General features: G+C 45.6%; 2 protein-coding genes across 2 annotated transcripts; both read left to right on the top strand.

The window, feature by feature from the left end:
* The first annotated feature begins 1,169 nt into the window (after positions 1–1,169).
* Positions 1,170–3,117, top strand: LOC106866057 (inner centromere protein). The gene is made up of 5 exons (XM_014898584.1): positions 1,170–1,424; positions 1,514–1,978; positions 2,091–2,183; positions 2,882–2,960; positions 3,059–3,117. The coding sequence occupies exons 1-5, from the start codon at positions 1,170–1,172 to the stop codon at positions 3,115–3,117; spliced, it is 951 nt and encodes a 316-aa protein (XP_014754070.1).
* An 8,427-nt stretch (positions 3,118–11,544) lies between these two features.
* On the top strand, positions 11,545–17,303 carry LOC100841331 (ABC transporter G family member 12). The gene is made up of 8 exons (XM_003568679.4): positions 11,545–12,107; positions 12,479–12,558; positions 14,777–15,241; positions 15,317–15,442; positions 15,529–15,654; positions 15,743–16,300; positions 16,425–16,532; positions 16,623–17,303. The coding sequence occupies exons 1-8, from the start codon at positions 11,870–11,872 to the stop codon at positions 16,986–16,988; spliced, it is 2,067 nt and encodes a 688-aa protein (XP_003568727.1). The 5' UTR covers positions 11,545–11,869; the 3' UTR covers positions 16,989–17,303.

Genomic DNA, 17,303 nt, shown 5'->3' on the forward strand with positions numbered 1-17,303 from the left:
TCATGTAAGCATCATTGTTCTCACACTTTTTTCATTTGTATGATGAGCTGCCAGCCTGCTAGGGTCAAATTAAATATGCAACGAATTGTTGGGTCCTGGGTGGTTTTCTATTTCCTTTCAATTGCAATATTGGTGGTTTTCTATTTCCTTTCAATTGCATAATGCATCCAGGTTATACATTGCAGTAGTCTGAATAATCCTTGTTTGTGCATGTTTTCAGACATAGACGAAGTGTGCATTGCGACCCTTAGGAGAGGATACTACACCTAGCTTCTACCAATGATTAGAGGTATATGTTCAACCCCTCTTTGTCATGCATCTACCTTTGCTCATGTGAATGGTGATATTTGTTGCTTATGGGTTGCTGAATCATGAATGCATAATAGATAAAATGGACAAGAGCCGGATGGATGAGGGTACACACACAAAAAAAATATTCCGATGGAGTAGATGGTTTTTAGAGTTTGCTTTTACACATTCAGCAAGAGGAACCACGATATTATGTCCTTGTAGGAAATGTTTTAACCTTTCTTGGCATGAGGCTGCTATTGTTCATGAGCATTTAATTTGCTATGGGTTTGTGAAGGGATATATAATCTGGGAATATCATGGGGAGGCATCATCTCAACTTCCATCTAATGTTAGTCAAGCCGAGGAAGATCAAGCTGATTTGGATGAAACCAATGAGGCTGAGGATAGGGATTTCTTTCAATAATATGATGAGATGGCTGGCATGATTGGAGACATGAGACATGAGGTAGGGGGGTTTAGTGATAGTGAAAATGAGGATCCTATTGAGCATGATGAAAGTGAAATATTCGAACAGTTAGCACGTGACAATGCAGAACCGCTTTATCCCGGCTGCACTTGCTTCTCAAAGCTATGCTTCGTTGTTAGGTTACTCCACACCAATTCTCTTGGTAGTTGGAGTGATAAAAGTTTTGACATGCTGCTAGAATTGATGAAAGAGGCCTTCCCTAAAGCATCTTTACCTAAAAACTTCCATGAAGCTAAAAAAATGGTCAAATGCCTTAGGCTTGATTCTGTTAGCATCCATGCATGCGAGAACGATTGCATTTTGTATAGGAAGGAGCATGCAGAGGCAGATAGTTGTCCTATATGCAAAACCCCTCGCTGGAAATCTGTGAAGAAGAAAGCTGATGGGAGACATGTACACAAAGTCCCAAGGAGTGTTCTTCGGTATAGGCCCGAGTCCTGCAGATCTTCGCATACCTGGAGGTCAAAAGCTTAAATCTACCAAGCTGCAATTGGCCGAGGAAGAGACCAAACAAGCTTGGCGTGCTAATGAAGCTCTAAAGGAGCAAGTTGATGATATTCAACACGGTACACAGCTTCGGATTGATGCCCTTACGGAAGAACTTAGCCAACTCAAGAATTTGATTGTTGGAAATCTTACTTCACAGGTTGATTGCGCATCTACAGTTATTCTCTGAAAATATTTATCAATATCATTTGCTACTACACAATAATAAATCTTGATTGTCTATTTCAGGTTATTCCAGCTGAACGTGCTGATAGTGTTGGTGAGTCTGTTGCTGTGGAAGAACACATTGTTTACAATGTTAAACAAGAGGAACAGATCCAGCGAGACATGATGGAAGCACAGGAAGTATTTGAAAAGAAGAAACATGATCTTTTGAAGAGAAAGAAAGAAGCAGCCATTCGTGAGCAGAAGGAAGCCGATCAACTCCAGCAGAAAAAGAAGCAGGAACTAGAGTGTTTGGAGAAGAAAGAGGCTGCATTGAAGCAGAACAAGGAAGCAGCAGCCCTTCGGCAGAAAAAGAAGCAGGAATTAGAGCTATTAGAGAATAGAGAATCCGCATTGAAGCAGAACAAGGCAGCAGCAGACCTCCAACAGAAAAAGAACCACGAATTAGAGCCATCCAAGAATAAAGAAGCCGCAGTGAAGCAGAACAAGGCAGCAGCAGCCCACCAGCAGAAAAAGAAGAACCCAACTGTTGTTACACAACGAAATTATCTGGGATGGTGATGCTGCAAACCTCTTCGCTTTCTTAACCTCACATGTGTATGAATATTAGTATCTTAATTTCTGTTTTTATTTTCTCCAGCAAGGAAAAGATGTGATATTGTACAATGGTTATCAAAACCATGCTACTCCTGTTGCAAAAGCTACGGTTCTATCAACTGATAGAAAGAAAGTGGTAGGAGGTAGGGAACTGGGTGCTGAATGTTGTGAAGTTGTCATCAATTATATTATCAAAAAGGATGCTATCCTGCCTCATGCGATTGGGAAGTTAACTACCATGGGGCAAGCTCAAGGGCGATCTATCACTTGGTTGTATAAACATGTAGGTTGAATCCTTCTGAAGCAATATATCTTTCCATCTTGAGTATGTCTTAACTATTTGAACATAGTAATGTGTCTTGTGTTATCTGTATACATGTAGATGGAGGTGGACCCAAGGTCCATGGGAAAGCCAACAACACCGCCTGAAGGAGCCTGAACCCCCAACAGTTTTATCTACTTTCTGTTGTTTTTTGGTGTGAATTGGTTGGAGGAACAATCACTGTTTGTTCAGAAACGGTCCGATGTGGGCATTGACAGAAACATCCCCTCTTTTTTTTTCCAAACCGAGGCAAAAGAGAAAGATCCCTCGAGCCTCTGTCAGTTCGTCAATGTACGAAATTTTGAGGTGTGAGTCATGTTTTAGTCACGTACAAACAACTAGCAGATGTTTTCTAATGTGGGGCCGTGTCAGGCCCAAAAAAAATGCAGCACATGAGCACCGAAACTTCTATATGTAGTCGGTTTTCAAGCATTTTTTTACAATTATGTTGCATTTTAGCATTTGCGATCCTAATAACCCTAAATCATAACATACCTATGTTACGCTTGCAGGACGTGGACATCATGTGGTTCCGCGACCCGTTCGAGCGGATGTCAGTGGCGGCGCACATTCTGGATGATGTCTACATGTGTGAATGGAGTTCGCAAACTCTACAAGTCATCATTTTGGGTTTATAGATGGACTATTAGGCCTTTAGAACATAACCAGCTATCATTTTGGGTTTCTAGATATACTACATGTGTCTTTTGCACTTCTGGGTATGATGAAGCTACCTGTGATCGAGTGAATGCCTTTTGTATAATATATGATGTTCTTCAGAACACAAAATGTTGTGATGTGCATTTGTGTTGATCGGAACTTTGAGATATTTTGTATGTGAGCAAATTTAATGTGTTCTTGTTTAGTTGTCTGTCAAAGCCTATTTGAATTTCGGATTATGGAATTGAAACAGCTGTGAATTTCATATTTTTATGTATACTGTGTAAACTGCCGGCAAAAGTATGCTCGGCAATCTGCCTGCCGGGAAAACTGTATATTTCAGTGGCAACCATCTGCCGGCAAAACTATTACCTCCGGCAATCGAACTGCCGGTAAAAATACAAAACAGCCGGCAGAGAAACTGCCGGCAAAAGTTCAAAATAGCCGGCAGAGGAACTGCCGGCAAAGGCCACTTTTCCCGGCAGAAGAACTGCCGGCAAAGGACACTTTTCCCGGCAGAGGAACTGCCGGCAAAAGTCTAACTTCCGGCAAAGACTTTTGCCGGCAGCGATTGAGGGGGCAGCCCTACCTGCCGGCAAAACTAGTTTCAGGGCACTCTATCTGCCGGCAAAGGTCACTTTTCCTGGCAGTTTGGCTCTCTCCAAAACTGGGACGTCGTGTAGTGAGTGTCTTCCTCAACGCCATGCGCAAGAGCAAGCGTGAAGAATAACTCAGCATCGGTCTTCGACCGATGCTGGCAGTACTCCTCTAGCAGATCTTGACTTGCAGCAAAGAAGTCAATAAGGCCATTCAGCGACTTCGGCACTCACCCATCAGGAGTCATCTTCCTGATTACGGTAGTCAGAATCTTCGTAACTTGCCGGAGCTTGCCGTTGGCTTCAGCGTTGATGACTTCGACATTTTCTAGAGCATCATTGAAGCTCCGGCTTCTCTTTTTGAATTGAACTTCAGCAGAAGCATCAAGGACTCCTGCAAAAGGACAGAGAAACAGTCAAATCTTACACGAGAAGGAAAAGCCACTTGGGTAACAGATTCAAACGCTCACCAGCAACAAAGCGAGTAGCACTTTCGAGTCGCTCGATCCAAACATTTTCCTGCTCTTTCTCTGCGGAAGTACGGGAGTCTATACGTTTCTGAAGACGACTCTTTTCGGCGGCTGCTTCCAGCAGCTCTTGGCGACATTGACCCAGCTCTGCTCGAAGTCGCTCCCGATCTGCCTTCGTCTCCTCAAACTCTTCAATAAGAGTTGTCATGGAACGGATGATCGGCTAAAAACAAATAGTAGTCTCAAGTCATTTCTTGAGCATCACTCCCACCGGGAGGCAAAATAATAGCAAAAGACAAATTTGCTCACGCGTTGACTCGAAGCAAGAGTCATCGCCGAGGAATGCTCGGCTCGTCTGGTCGACTTCTTCCACTCACTTCAAAAGGATTAGCCGTTGAGGCTCCTTCGATGTGAGTTGTCTTTTCTTTAGTCGGCTGGTCCGACCCTTTCGAGTCCTGACCAGTCGATTGAGTCTCGGGGGCCTTTTTGCCCTCGACTGAGCCACCAGCATGGCTAAGCAAGAAGATTTTAGAGGTTTAGCTAAATCTCTAGGATAATGAAATAAGATTGCCAAAAGATTCACCTGGCACGGTTGAATCGTGCAAAAAGGCCAAAGCGACGAGCCGCGACTGGCCCGTCAGACTTGGTCCTCTTGAACGCAGGTACAGACACCGACAGCTCGACATTCGGATCCCTCGAGCCTGTCGTCTGGGTCTGTACCGGCAGGTCATTGTCCTCTCTGCCGTGCTTCTTTGCCAGTGGAGAAGCATTGTTTAGATCATTATCGGGTCCCTGAAATCAAAGCCACGGTTAGAAATAATTCATGCAAAAAACGGCAGGGTTTGTCAGATGCTTTGGTGATCACCTTTTCTCAGGGCTTGTCGGGCCCATATTGAGACACTGGAGGGTCAATCTCACAGGGCTCCGACTCGCCCAAGTCAGTAAGCCGCCAAACTCGTCGACACACTTCAGTCGAATGAAATTCCTCGGTACTAATTCGGGTCGGGTCACGAACCCCCCGATATGCCCACATGGGATGAGCACGAGCCTGCAGAGGCTGAATTCTTCTCCGGATAAAAGCGACGATGAGGTGAATTCCAGTCACCTTCAACTGAGGAGTCTCCATGAGAGACAGGACTCGGGCCAACAGAGTCTCGGCTTCTTCGCCCTCTGTTCCTCCCAACTTATGGCTCCAGGCCGACGCCTTCTTCACCGACGTGGTCGCGGAGAATTCGGGAAGACTGAAGCCGCGCTCTTCGGCTGGCACATCCATGACATAGAACCACCTCGATTTCCATCGAGAAGATGATACCCTCTCTCGGAGGTTGAAGAATTTGGCATCCGCCTGAGTTTGAATATCCACACATCCAATCGCTTCTTTGCCCAGGCGCTTGATGTTGAACATTCTCTTCCAGAGACCCATATGGGGATTTGTTCCAAGAAAGAATTCACATAGCATCACGAAGCACGCGATGTGGAGGTAGGAGTTTGGAGAAAGATTATGAAGTTGGAGCCCGTAGGCCAAAAGCAAGCTATGAAGGAAATGGTGGACTGGGAATGCTAACCCACGAGTGATGAAATCATAATGCACCACTCACTCTCCATGCATGGGGCGAGGGATTACCTCCTCGTTGGGAAAACGCACATGCCCCGGCCGCGGGGACAGTAACCCTTCCTCTTTCATGCCGGCCACCTTCTCGCGATCCACGGAGGACAGCGGCCAAGCTTCCGCGCTTTTCTTGTTCTTCCCCATCTCGCTGGGTTGAAGGACGTGATTAACAAGGAATACAAAGGGTTTTGGCTATGGAAGCTAAAGTCTTGGGCGCCTGAGCTCTGGGTGCGAGGAGGAAGAAGGGTTAAAACTAAATTTACCCCACCTCCATTTTTATCCTTGCCCTGGCAGAAAATCCGGGATGCACGATCTCGGTCGTGGCCACGTGTTCCGCATCAATCGGAATACGAAACGGCAATGATGAAAGTAACTGCTTACTTCATGGGCGCAAGAACCAATGAGATCATCATTGTGTCTTGTTTATTGTGCGAAGTGTGATCGTTTCTCCACTGACGCACGCCTATGGTGTGCCTAGTTGTTAGGCTAGGCTGTACATCCAGTCACATCGGCTGACCAAAACGGCTCTTCACCTCCAGTAGGTATGTCATCAATGACGAAATCTGACTCGAATATCATGACTCGAAATTATCTTTCGTACAGGATGACGGAGTTTATCTTAAATGTTGAAAACTCGTCTTGAGTCTCGACTGTGAACACTAAGACTCTCATTCGAGTCGTGAATTAACCAGTTGTTGCTTTATACTAAAGACTTCATATAGTCGACTATTGTTTATTCTTTACTTACAACAGCAAAAACTGGGTAATGACCCTGACACAAAACAGTCGATTTCCTATAATCGACTCAAGTGAGTCGCACCAGCTACATCACCTTAGTTGTTTATGCTCATTCGCATAACAGTAAGCCTCTTGGGTTTCGTCCAAAGAGCCTGGAGCCGCACCAGCTGCGCTACTCAAGTAAAATACATGCTCATTGCATGAAGATAAGCCTCATGGATCTCTCCATCAAGCCTGAAATCGTACCAGCTGCGTATTTCAGTAAATCCATGCTCACTGCATGAAGATAAGACACGAAAGTTCTCTTACGGGCCTGGGATCGTACCAGCTACGATATCTCCAGCCAAATCCATACTCATTGTATGAAGGTAAGTCCTAAAAATTAGGCCCGGATATGCATCGACTGCACCCCTCCAGTAACAATTCTCACTTAAGGGTCATTCCGTGCAACCATGTTCATTACATGAAGATAAGACCCGTAGGCTTCCTATAGGGCCTGGAAATGTACGTTCAAGTAATTTTGACGAACGAGTCGTGTACTTAAAACCTGGAATTTGACTCTATAAGACCCCATTTGGCTAAGTCAAATTTCACCAGTCGCCAAGTTCGAGCCCGGGGACTCGAATGCTAATGAAAGCTAGTGTTGTTTTCGCCCTAGAGCGATTAATTGGACTCGACTTCTCGAGTATCTGGGCGCATTAAGTATATATCCCCATGATTCCTACTCGCCGCATCGATTCACTATCAGCTCATATTGTGGAACTGTTACTTAATAGTTAAAGCATTAAAGCAACGGTTCAGACACTCTATGAATCGAAAATACTTCTCATTCGAAGTACAAATCAATGAAACTCCAAGTCTGCAGCATTATGCAACTGGCTCAACAGCAGAATAAGCTCATTCTTTACGGGAAAAGTCCTTGGTCGAGTCTTCGACTCCACTAGGCACTTGGGGGCTACTGACGTGGTTATGACTAATCACGTACTCGACTCGAGTATACCCGGTATAGCCTAGCTGGGCCCCACAAGGAAGCCTACCTCAACTCCAGGAGTCTACATGCCAAATCTTGCGACTCAAGACAAGGAAGGTTAATTAGAGTATATCTACTCATTGTAACCGACTTGGACTCTACCTGAGACCTGAGTTCCTGCATATATAAAGGACCAGGAGGGGGAGCCAAGGGGACACCTCCAACTTAGCTACAAGTTGCCTAGACGCACTCGATGACTCGGTGCATCTAGAATCTGCGGCACCCCATTGTAATCGACTCATCAATACAGATCCGACAAGCAGGACGTAGGGGTATTACCTCATCGAGGACCCTGAACCTGGGTAAATCGTGTCCCCTGTGTCCTTGTTAGCCGACGAGTTCACCAACACACACTCCTCTTTCCTTGATACAAGTCTATCAATATGGACATTGTCAAAATTACATCTTCGTCAATGGGGCCATATGCTGCTCAATAAAATCGTATTCTGAGATAGAACACTTGGCACCCTCGCGCCACATGCATCCCTTGTGGGTCCCGGCCTTCATATTCCTTGGGTAGGTCACTCGGTCTAGCTGCAGATAAGATATTGTCGCGAATATCGCGGACTTGCGCCTTGATCAGTGCCATAGCCATACATAACGCTAATGAGTGCATTTGCTTTATGATTTATGCTCTTATTTGCATCACGATAGTAAGGCTTTTAGCGATTCTACGATGTTGGTTTGCCCGCTTTTGCTAAATTTCCGCAAGATCTCTAAAATCTACATATTTGAAGTTGCCTTTGGATCTTCCCCTATTTTGGTGATTTGACGAGATTTTGTCAAAAAATTTACCTTCGTTAGGAAGAGAGAGAGAAACTAGAGGACAATCTGACGCGTACATAGAAGATTTAATTACCCTGGTACCACCCGCGCCTGCTCCTACCAGCGGTCATACCAGGTCCGCCGCCACTATTTCATCAAATAAAATATTCTCTGAAAAAAGATCGAGGGGACGACGAAAAAGTGGGAGACAAACACCCGGAAAAAACCCCAGAAAACTCATCTTCAGAGAGATCTGAAGGGGAATCGGCAAGAGGGCTTCCATCCCTATCGTCGTTGCGACTACGAAGGTTCGGGCATCGACTCTTTCATCCATTTCCTTATAATCCTGAAAGGTTGTCTCCACTCTTCAGGAATTTGGGACCCAGTACAAAATAGAAAACAAAATGATAAAATTTGAAAAGTCACATAACTAATATAGCTAAAACATACTTTCATCTAGTTATATAACTAAATCTGAAAACATCTAATTATATACTCCCTCCAATCTATAATAACTGTCGCTGATTTAGTACAACTATGAATCGGATGGAGTAACTTTTATATGTGTTATTTCATATTCTCTCCTTTTTACAAAGGTTGATGTATTTGGTTTCGTTAAAATAAGCCTTGGATCAAGAATAACTTTATTAACATGTTTATAAAACATCGAGTTTATATCAATGTATTCGTCTTCAAAAGTTGCCGCTGATATTGGTCAAGGAAGGGAGTAAAGATTTGTACTTTCATCTAACCAGCTAAATACCCGTGCGGCTACTACCCATAAAATCAATTCTATTACCGTGCAAAAAAAAAACATTCTATTACCCGTTACAAGCCCACTCGCATATATGTGACCTCCGTTAGTAATTTTATCTAAAACATAATCATTCAATCAGGAGACAATGTTTCTTTTCAACTTAAGAAGGTGAGAAAGTGACGTACCGCTGCCACCAATTGGCTCTTTTATAAGAGTAAAGATTACATATTCTTAACGAAATCAAATACACCAGCATTTATGAAAAAAAAATATAATACAATATTTATAAATATATTATATATATCAATGCTGAAAGAGAAATAGTGTTGAAGCCTGAAGTAATAAAGTAATCCGATGAAGAAAAAACGGAATTGAATCGACCGATGGAACCAAAAACGAATCAGCACGTACAGCATACCGACCGAATCCACGAGCCTGGAGTTGCAGCCCAACAGAAGGCATCGAGAACACATATGCATGCTGGCGGGCCTTGCGAGGCCGTATTGGAGCACCGATGGGGATGGCTGTTTACCTGTTTTCCTTTTTGTTTTAATCTAATCATCGTACGCTGATATGAGTAACTGAGAATAATTTGGGACCTCAATCCCGTTTTGTATGGACCCCTGTTCCGCTGTTCGGTCACACAGGTCGCACCTGGCCGTCGACGGGCCTGCCGAAACCTGCTGTGGATTTATACATGTGTTATTCTTATCATCCATCCAAGCTTACTGATTCTGAAAAAAAAAATCCAAGCTTACTGATTCACAAAACAAAGTGCAAAGGATTGAACAACTGAAACAAGAAACGACAACAAAGATCCATGATAAAACAAAAAGTTACGTCAAGATTCATCAAAATAAAAGGCGCTAGATCCGTCATCCGTATGTTGATATCTCTTCATATCTCTCATGATGAAATTGCGGAAGAGCAAAACAGCACAGGTTGGACTAACCTCATAGGTTTTGAATTGCCGCATTAGTCGCTCAACCCAAACGATAAGAACCTAATATGTTCAATGTACGGTGGCTGGGGCACACCCCTTGCAAGATAGCTTATCGAGCCGCTCATTCGTAGCTGAACCGACGAGGAAAAAGACCAAAATAACGAAAGTACAAACCACGTGATCTGCTAGCTCTATGGAGTAGATCATGTGGACTACACCAGGAGGGATGGAGCCGTGAGACCATTATTCCACATGCCGCCGTCGCCACTGCCGCTCAGACACCGTCACAAATGCACAAAACGTACCTCACAAAGGAGATACACAAACTACTTTGCCAAACGTTGATTCGTAGTTCCCCTTGTCTCCCAGTACCAAATAGACAGTCGGAGACATGGGGAACCAACAAATACTTCGGCGGCACTGCTCTTTGCGAAACCATATAATTATTAAAAAGTCAGACAAAGTCGGACATTGAAGCCAAACAAAGTCGACCCCTCAAAAAAAACCAGAGGTGCATGTCTCGCTACAGTAAGTCCACCAAACTACCACCAACCCTATGTAAAAGACCGAAACAAATAAAAAATATACAACTTCAAGACAAAACCTTCAAGTAGAAATCGCCGCAGGTGCGTTGATGATGACTAATCAACTGAAAACTGATTTCGGAATTTTCATCCAAAAAACGAATCATCACCTTCAACAACAGCACGAGGCAGGCGCACGTCGGCAATGACCGAAAAGAGATGTTTCCACCAGAGTACGCATGCTCGTCGTCAAAACCGCCTCTACCATCAACACTTGACCAGCTAATTAGCTAAAGATGCCTCGATAGTGGGACACCACCGGAGAAGAAACTAGAAGCAGGGACGTGATACACGCACGTTGCTCTGATACACGCACGTTGCTCGTAATCTTAGATAACTTGCAGGTACATTTCCCACGCACGATCACAACTGAATAATGCATGTATTATACTATTGTCTGGCCCATGAAGGCAGACAGGTCATTCAGGACTAATAACCTTGATAACCAAGATTGCCCGAGCAGGCATCGTACCGTGTGAAGCTTACTCCTACAACAAAAGATCTCCACCTTCGCCGTTACTGGCAACTGCCATATATAGTTTCTTCCGGACAGGATTTAGTAAGTCAGCCGAGTCTTGGGCTGAACTCAACTCCGAAGCATGAATATTACGCCAGTTTTTCATAGAAACCGGTCGTAAAATTCCACCAAAACAGACCGTTTAGCCTATACGGGTACTACGATTTACGTATAAAACTGAATCGTCCCTGTCGGCACAGTTGTGCAGCGCGACGTCGCAACGGTAAATGTAATGGAGAGCGCTCCATGGATGGGATTAATACCCAACCCGCCCCAGCTAACCCCATTGATTAAGCAGGACGTGACAGGGCCAAAGAAGCCGCGCCGCGCCACTGTAGCATCCCAAAGCAGCGTACACACTACACACACTCGTCGACTTAAATTAGCCGCAGTTACTACCACCTGCTTCGCAACCCCCACAGCTTTGAATGCGTGATCTACTGCTCCAACAAGGATCCCCCGCTGCCTGCGACTATCACTCACTCACTCACTCACTCAACGCCATGCCCCGCCTCTCGCCACCTGCCCAACCGTGAATTGAAAATGCTGGGAAAGGGATCGAGAGAACGCAACGCCGCCAACTCGGCCGGCTAGCATAAATCCAGCCCAGCAATGCTCTGCTTCTCGCGCTCTCTCTCTATGTAAAACTGTGTTCCTTTCCTGGGTTTCTCTCTCTCTCTCTCTCGCCATTAATGCTGCGCTGCCTGGGTAGCTAGCTAAGCTTAGCTGCCTTCCTCGCCCGGCTGCGCTGGCCGGCCGCTCGCCAAGAGCATAAGCTTAGCATCCCTCAGTCTTGTGGAGTTGAAGTCTCGAAGAAGAGAAGCAAATAATATGGGGGAGGGAAACGGGGTGGCTTGGGCGGGGGCGCTGTCGCCGGCGGCGCGGTACGCGGAGTCCGGAGGCGCGAGCCTGACATGGGAGAACCTGACGGCCGTGCTGCCGGGGTCGGGCGGTCGGGCCACCAAGAAGCTCCTGCAGGGGCTCTACGGCTACGCCGTGCCCGGCAGGATCGTCGCCATCATGGGGCCCTCCGGCTCCGGCAAATCCACACTCCTCGACTCCCTCTCCGGTATGCATCTGTCTTATACTTCTCATGCTTCTTCTTGCTTAATTGTCTGCCCTGTCCCGTAGTGGTCTGGAGCACTATACACAAATGATTCAAATGAACAGTTTGCCTTTTAATTTTATCTTCTCCGACTATTTTTTAATTTTCTGTTTTAGACGATCTGGATCCGGGCTAACATTGAGTACAAAAGGTTTCTATTCATGTTATTTGATTAAAGTTCTGCTGATTCTATTATCAAGTTCAAACTGGTAGTAATTGAGTAACTCGGAGGTTGATTTTGTGCTTCAGAATACAGGAAACTTTGTACTGATTTTTGCTACAGTATTCGTTCTAGTAGTAAATTTGTTCTTACTTTGTGCGTGCGCGCGTTGCAGGGAGATTGGCGAGGAATGTGCTCCAGACCGGCAAGGTGCTGCTCAACGGCAAGAAGAGGCGGCTCGACTTCGGCGCGGTGGTGAGCAATCTCGACGATCGATCTCAACGAAATTCATCATATTCATTTCATCCTTAGTTTTTCAGTGTCTTCGTCATGTCAAAATTATGAAGATTAAGTAGTGTGTGTTTAATTACTATCTTTCTAGCTATATTTGACAATTGTTCAACCGATGGCAATCTTGTTCGACATCGGTCTATCAGCAAGCGTAAATTTGCCATCACCATGGCAAAAAAAGGTGTGAATGTGTTCTCGCCAAAAACAAAAAAAAAGTTGTGAATGTGGATAATCATGGGAAGAATTAAGATTTAGATCTTGCTTGCGAAGAGCAGGATGCATTGCTGGTGGTGCGTCTGATCACACCTGGAGGCCAATCCGTTAGGCCGAGTTTGTTATCCAACTGCTAATTAAGGATGCATTTCAGTACCAGCTTATACTAGTAGGTAGCAACCCCATGTGCCACGGAATGGTTCTTCTTTACCTCGCTTTAATTTGGATGGATCATATAGATAGTGTACCAAAAAGAAGCCATCAATTGGTATTTAGGACGCTTCATTGCTTTCATCTGCCAATTCCAAATTAATCTGCCTGTGGTTTCCCCACAGAATTCATGCCCTTCTATTTTTTTACCTCGGTTCTCTTTTGGGTTATACTATTATTGTATATATACGATAATTTCCAAATCAAACCATAGTGAGAGTAACATAATTATAACCGAAGAATGAGTGCTCAGTACTACTGCCTCCGTTCCACAAAGGTTGAACAGATTTGAACTAGAGCTAGTTCAAAGCCATGCCAACCTTTATGAAATGGAGGGAGTATAAAACATCTGGCCAGTTTAATCGTGGATGATATGTAAAACAGATCTGATTTCAACAAGCTATCACGTCCAAAAGTTGAAATAAATTGTTTGGGTGTTTAGTTCTGAACTGAATGCCAAAAACTTTACCGAGAAATGTCACTCTCCCAAATAGCCTATGACTATTTCAGTTCAATATCTCAAGGCACTTGGCAGCCTTTTCCCCATCGGAATATGAGCAATGAAAGTGGCTGTTGGGAACTAAAAGTCCAACCACTTCTTGTTTGATGTTAAATTGGAGGATGCATAACATTACAAATGCAGTTGTCAATCCCTTTCAGTATAACAGGCGTCCCATCCCGCTATGATATTAGTCAATGAAAATAGTTAATGTGGAATAGACACTCCACTCTCTTGCATGCTGCCAAAACTTTGACTTGATTGAAACAGCAGGCTAGAAAGGCTGATCTTTCAGGAAAGAGAAAACAAAAATTGCATAGTGCTAGTTCACTTCCAATCCTTAAACCTTGCCAGACCCATGCTAAGTATCAAAACACAAGAAAGTATAGTATGCTAACTAACCAACCCGTAACCCAGAATCAACTACAGTCTAACTATTTAATGTTTCCTTTTTTTCAAAAATGGGAAGACCCTGGCCTCTCCATCCGTTGATGCACACTGCCAAAGGCAGACAACAAAGAACAAGTCTAACTATTTATGTGTATGTTGAAATCAACCGATGGCTGAACATATTAAACATCAAATTTAGTTTGCGGATACTGAATTGTGTTGTGTTAAACTTATTCTACTCCCTCCGATCCTAAATTGTTGTCGAAATATTACATGTATCTAAACGCTTTTTAAGAATAGATACATTCATATTTAGGCAAATTTGAGTCAAAAATTTAGGATCAGAGGGAGTATAATTTACTATGGAAAGATAGACATAAAAACAAGAAAAAATGGTAGCCAAACAGAAAAATAGGCAAAGGTGGTTGAACAAAAGTAGATTATCATAATACACCTCAACGCCAAACTCATTTTAAAGCTTTGTTGGCTGGATGCAGGGAGGTGTGGGTGTTCTCATGTTCTTAGGGACCTGAAACTTCATTTGGTCGTTTGGGGTTTTATATACCTTGTGTCATTTGTGAATTCAGCACAGTTTAATTTCAGTAACAAGTTTAATTTAGTAGCACTACTCTACAACATAAAGAGTCCACCTACAAGAACACAAACATCGGCTAACAAATTTATCTTGTGACGATATGCCAAAAAGTTTCTAGGCATCTGTCACCTTGTTTACTGGGGAGCACCTGTAGATTCGGTAACCTGAACTAGCGAAATTGTTCAAACTTTTATTAAAAAATTGTTTGCCAACATTTGAGTAAAAGCTGTGGAATTTGGACAAACCGATGAATTTGCTGATGGGCATATATGCAGGCGTACGTGACGCAAGAGAACGTGCTGCTGGGGACGCTGACGGTCCGTGAGACGGTGACCTACTCGGCGCTGCTCCGGCTGCCGTCGAGCATGAGCAAGGCGGAGGTGCGTCGCGTGGTGGACGACACGCTGGACGAGATGGGCCTCCGTGAGTGCGCGGAGCGGCCCGTGGGCACGTGGCACCTCCGGGGCGTCAGCGGCGGCGAGAAGAAGCGGCTGTGCATCGCGCTGGAGATCCTGACCAGGCCCCGGCTGCTGTTCCTGGACGAGCCCACCAGCGGCCTCGACAGCGCCTCCGCCTTCTCCGTCATCGAGACGCTCCGCCAGCTCGCCCGCGACGGCGGCCGCACCGTCGTCTCCTCCGTGCACCAGCCCAGCAGCGAGGTCTTCGCGCTCTTCGACGACCTTTGCCTCCTCTCCAGCGGCGAGTCCGTCTACTTCGGGGACGCCAAGCTCGCACCGCAGGTAATATTATCAGTCTTGATTAATTTGTGTACAGACTTATATAACTCTGTAATCTTTAATTTGTGTGTGTTTCAGTTCTTTGCAGAAACGGGGTTCCCCTGCCCAAGCCGGAGGAACCCGTCTGACCATTTCCTCCGGTGCGTCAATGCCGACTTTGACGATGTCGCCACGGCCATGAAAGGATCCATGAAACTGCGAGCAGTAAGACCCGTGCTGTCAAAACTAAGAACTACTGATATTTAGGCGGTTTCTGATGACTTTGTTATTCTTTTTGTTGTTGTTTCAAGGAGGCAGATCTTGATCCTCTGTTGAAGTACTCAACGGCAGAGATCAGAGAGCGGCTCGTGGAGAAGTACAGGATTTCGGACTACGCCTTGATGGTCAAAAACACAATTCACGAGATTACCAAAATAGTAAGTACTAGTAACTAACTTTGAAATCCCAAGAAAACTTTGAATTCAAAAATGTGTACTAGTTCGTTACATTGAATTTGGATTGCAGGAGGGTGTGGTGGAGGAGGCTGTGAAGGGCAGCCAAGCGACGTGGTGCAAGCAGCTGCGGACGCTGACGAAGCGGTCCTACAAGAACATGTACCGCGACTTCGGCTACTACAGGCTGCGCATCATCATCTACGTGCTCATGGCCATCTGCCTCGGCACCATCTACTACGACGTCGGCAACGGCTACACGGCCATCCAGGCCCGGGCATCGTGCGGCGGTTTCGTCTCCGGCTTCATGACCTTCATGTCCATCGGCGGCTTCCCCTCCTTCATCGAGGAGATGAAGGTCTTCTCCCTGGAGCGGCAGAACGGCCACTACGGCGTGGCGGCATACATCATCTCAAACTTCCTCTCCTCAATGCCGTTCTTGTTCACCATGTCCTGGGCCAGCGCCTCCATCACCTACTGGATGGTCAAGTTCCGGCCGGGGTTCAGCTACTTCGCCTTCTTCGCCCTCAACCTCTACGGCGGCGTCTCCGTCATCGAGAGCCTCATGATGATCATCTCCGCGCTCGTGCCCAACTTCCTCATGGGCCTCATCCTCGGCGCAGGCGTCATTGTACGTAATTCTGCAACACCAATTCCTGTCTTCCTGATATATCCCTTTGTTTTATGCCACTCAATCGTCTTGCAGTACCTGTATAGTGGTGTCTGACAGGATTACTGATGCTTGTGTTTTGCAGGGGATCATGATGCTCACGTCTGGATTTTTCCGGCTGCTACCGGAACTTCCCAGGATATTCTGGAAATATCCGGTGTCCTACATTGTCTATGGCTCTTGGGGTTTGAAGGTACACATATCGGTCGATGCTTTTCGATCAGCCTACTTCCATGCATATGAATCTGAAACCCCAAATGGTGTATATATGCAATGCTTGCAGGGTGCATACAAGAATGACCTGCTCGGGCTGGAGTTCGAGCCGATGACGCCGGGGGAGCCGAAGCTGACCGGCGAGTACATCATCACCAACATGATGGGGCTGAGCGTCAGCTACTCCAAGTGGCTGGACCTGGCCATGATCTTCATCCTCCTCCTCGCCTACCGCGTCACCTTCTTCTTCGTCCTCAAGGTCAAGGAAGCCGCCGCGCCCTACATCCGGGTCGCCTACACGCGGTTCACCGTCAAGCGCCTGGAGCGGCGGGCGTCCTTCAGGGAGACGCTGGCCATGACGTCGCTGTCCAAGCGGCACAACACGCCGCACCCCATGGCCGTCCAGGAGGGGCTCAGTTCCCCCTTGCCCTACTGATCCATCCGTTTTTCGCCAACACAACACAACAAAAAGAGCGTGCAACTGACTGCCCAGTTGTTTGAGCTTGATTACTTACTGTACGATGATAGCCGTGCGTCTGTCACGATTACTTGTGTATGCGTTTTGCCTTGCAGCTGCTCGCTGGAAGCTGGAAGGGGTTCATACGAATACTGATAAGTGTATTCTTTAAAAGATTGGTTTTACTGTAAGAAGAAGTATTTGCAGCCAATACGTACACAACACAAAGACCATGTAATTGTTTTCGCTCGTTGTTAGTCTTCTTGTGGAAGGTAAAAGGCAAAGTCATTTCTA

Source organism: Brachypodium distachyon, chromosome 2, assembly GCF_000005505.3.
Source record: "Brachypodium distachyon strain Bd21 chromosome 2, Brachypodium_distachyon_v3.0, whole genome shotgun sequence".
NCBI lineage: Eukaryota > Viridiplantae > Streptophyta > Magnoliopsida > Poales > Poaceae > Brachypodium > Brachypodium distachyon.

What these genes read in the sequence shown, in the direction of transcription:
- LOC100841331 (XM_003568679.4), top strand. Translation starts at nt 11,870, where the DNA reads ATGGGGGAGGGAAACGGGGTGGCTTGGGCGGGGGCGCTGTCGCCGGCG. An exon ending in ACTCCTCGACTCCCTCTCCG is followed by an intron (nt 12,108 to 12,478) that starts GTATGCATCTGT and finishes CGCGCGTTGCAG; the next exon opens with GGAGATTGGCGAGGAATGTG. An exon ending in ACGCCAAGCTCGCACCGCAG is followed by an intron (nt 15,242 to 15,316) that starts GTAATATTATCA and finishes TGTGTGTTTCAG; the next exon opens with TTCTTTGCAGAAACGGGGTT.
- LOC106866057 (XM_014898584.1), top strand. Translation starts at nt 1,170, where the DNA reads ATGTACACAAAGTCCCAAGGAGTGTTCTTCGGTATAGGCCCGAGTCCT. An exon ending in AGAAAAAGAAGAACCCAACT is followed by an intron (nt 1,979 to 2,090) that starts GTTGTTACACAA and finishes TATTTTCTCCAG; the next exon opens with CAAGGAAAAGATGTGATATT. An exon ending in TCTGGATGATGTCTACATGT is followed by an intron (nt 2,961 to 3,058) that starts GTGAATGGAGTT and finishes TTGGGTTTCTAG; the next exon opens with ATATACTACATGTGTCTTTT.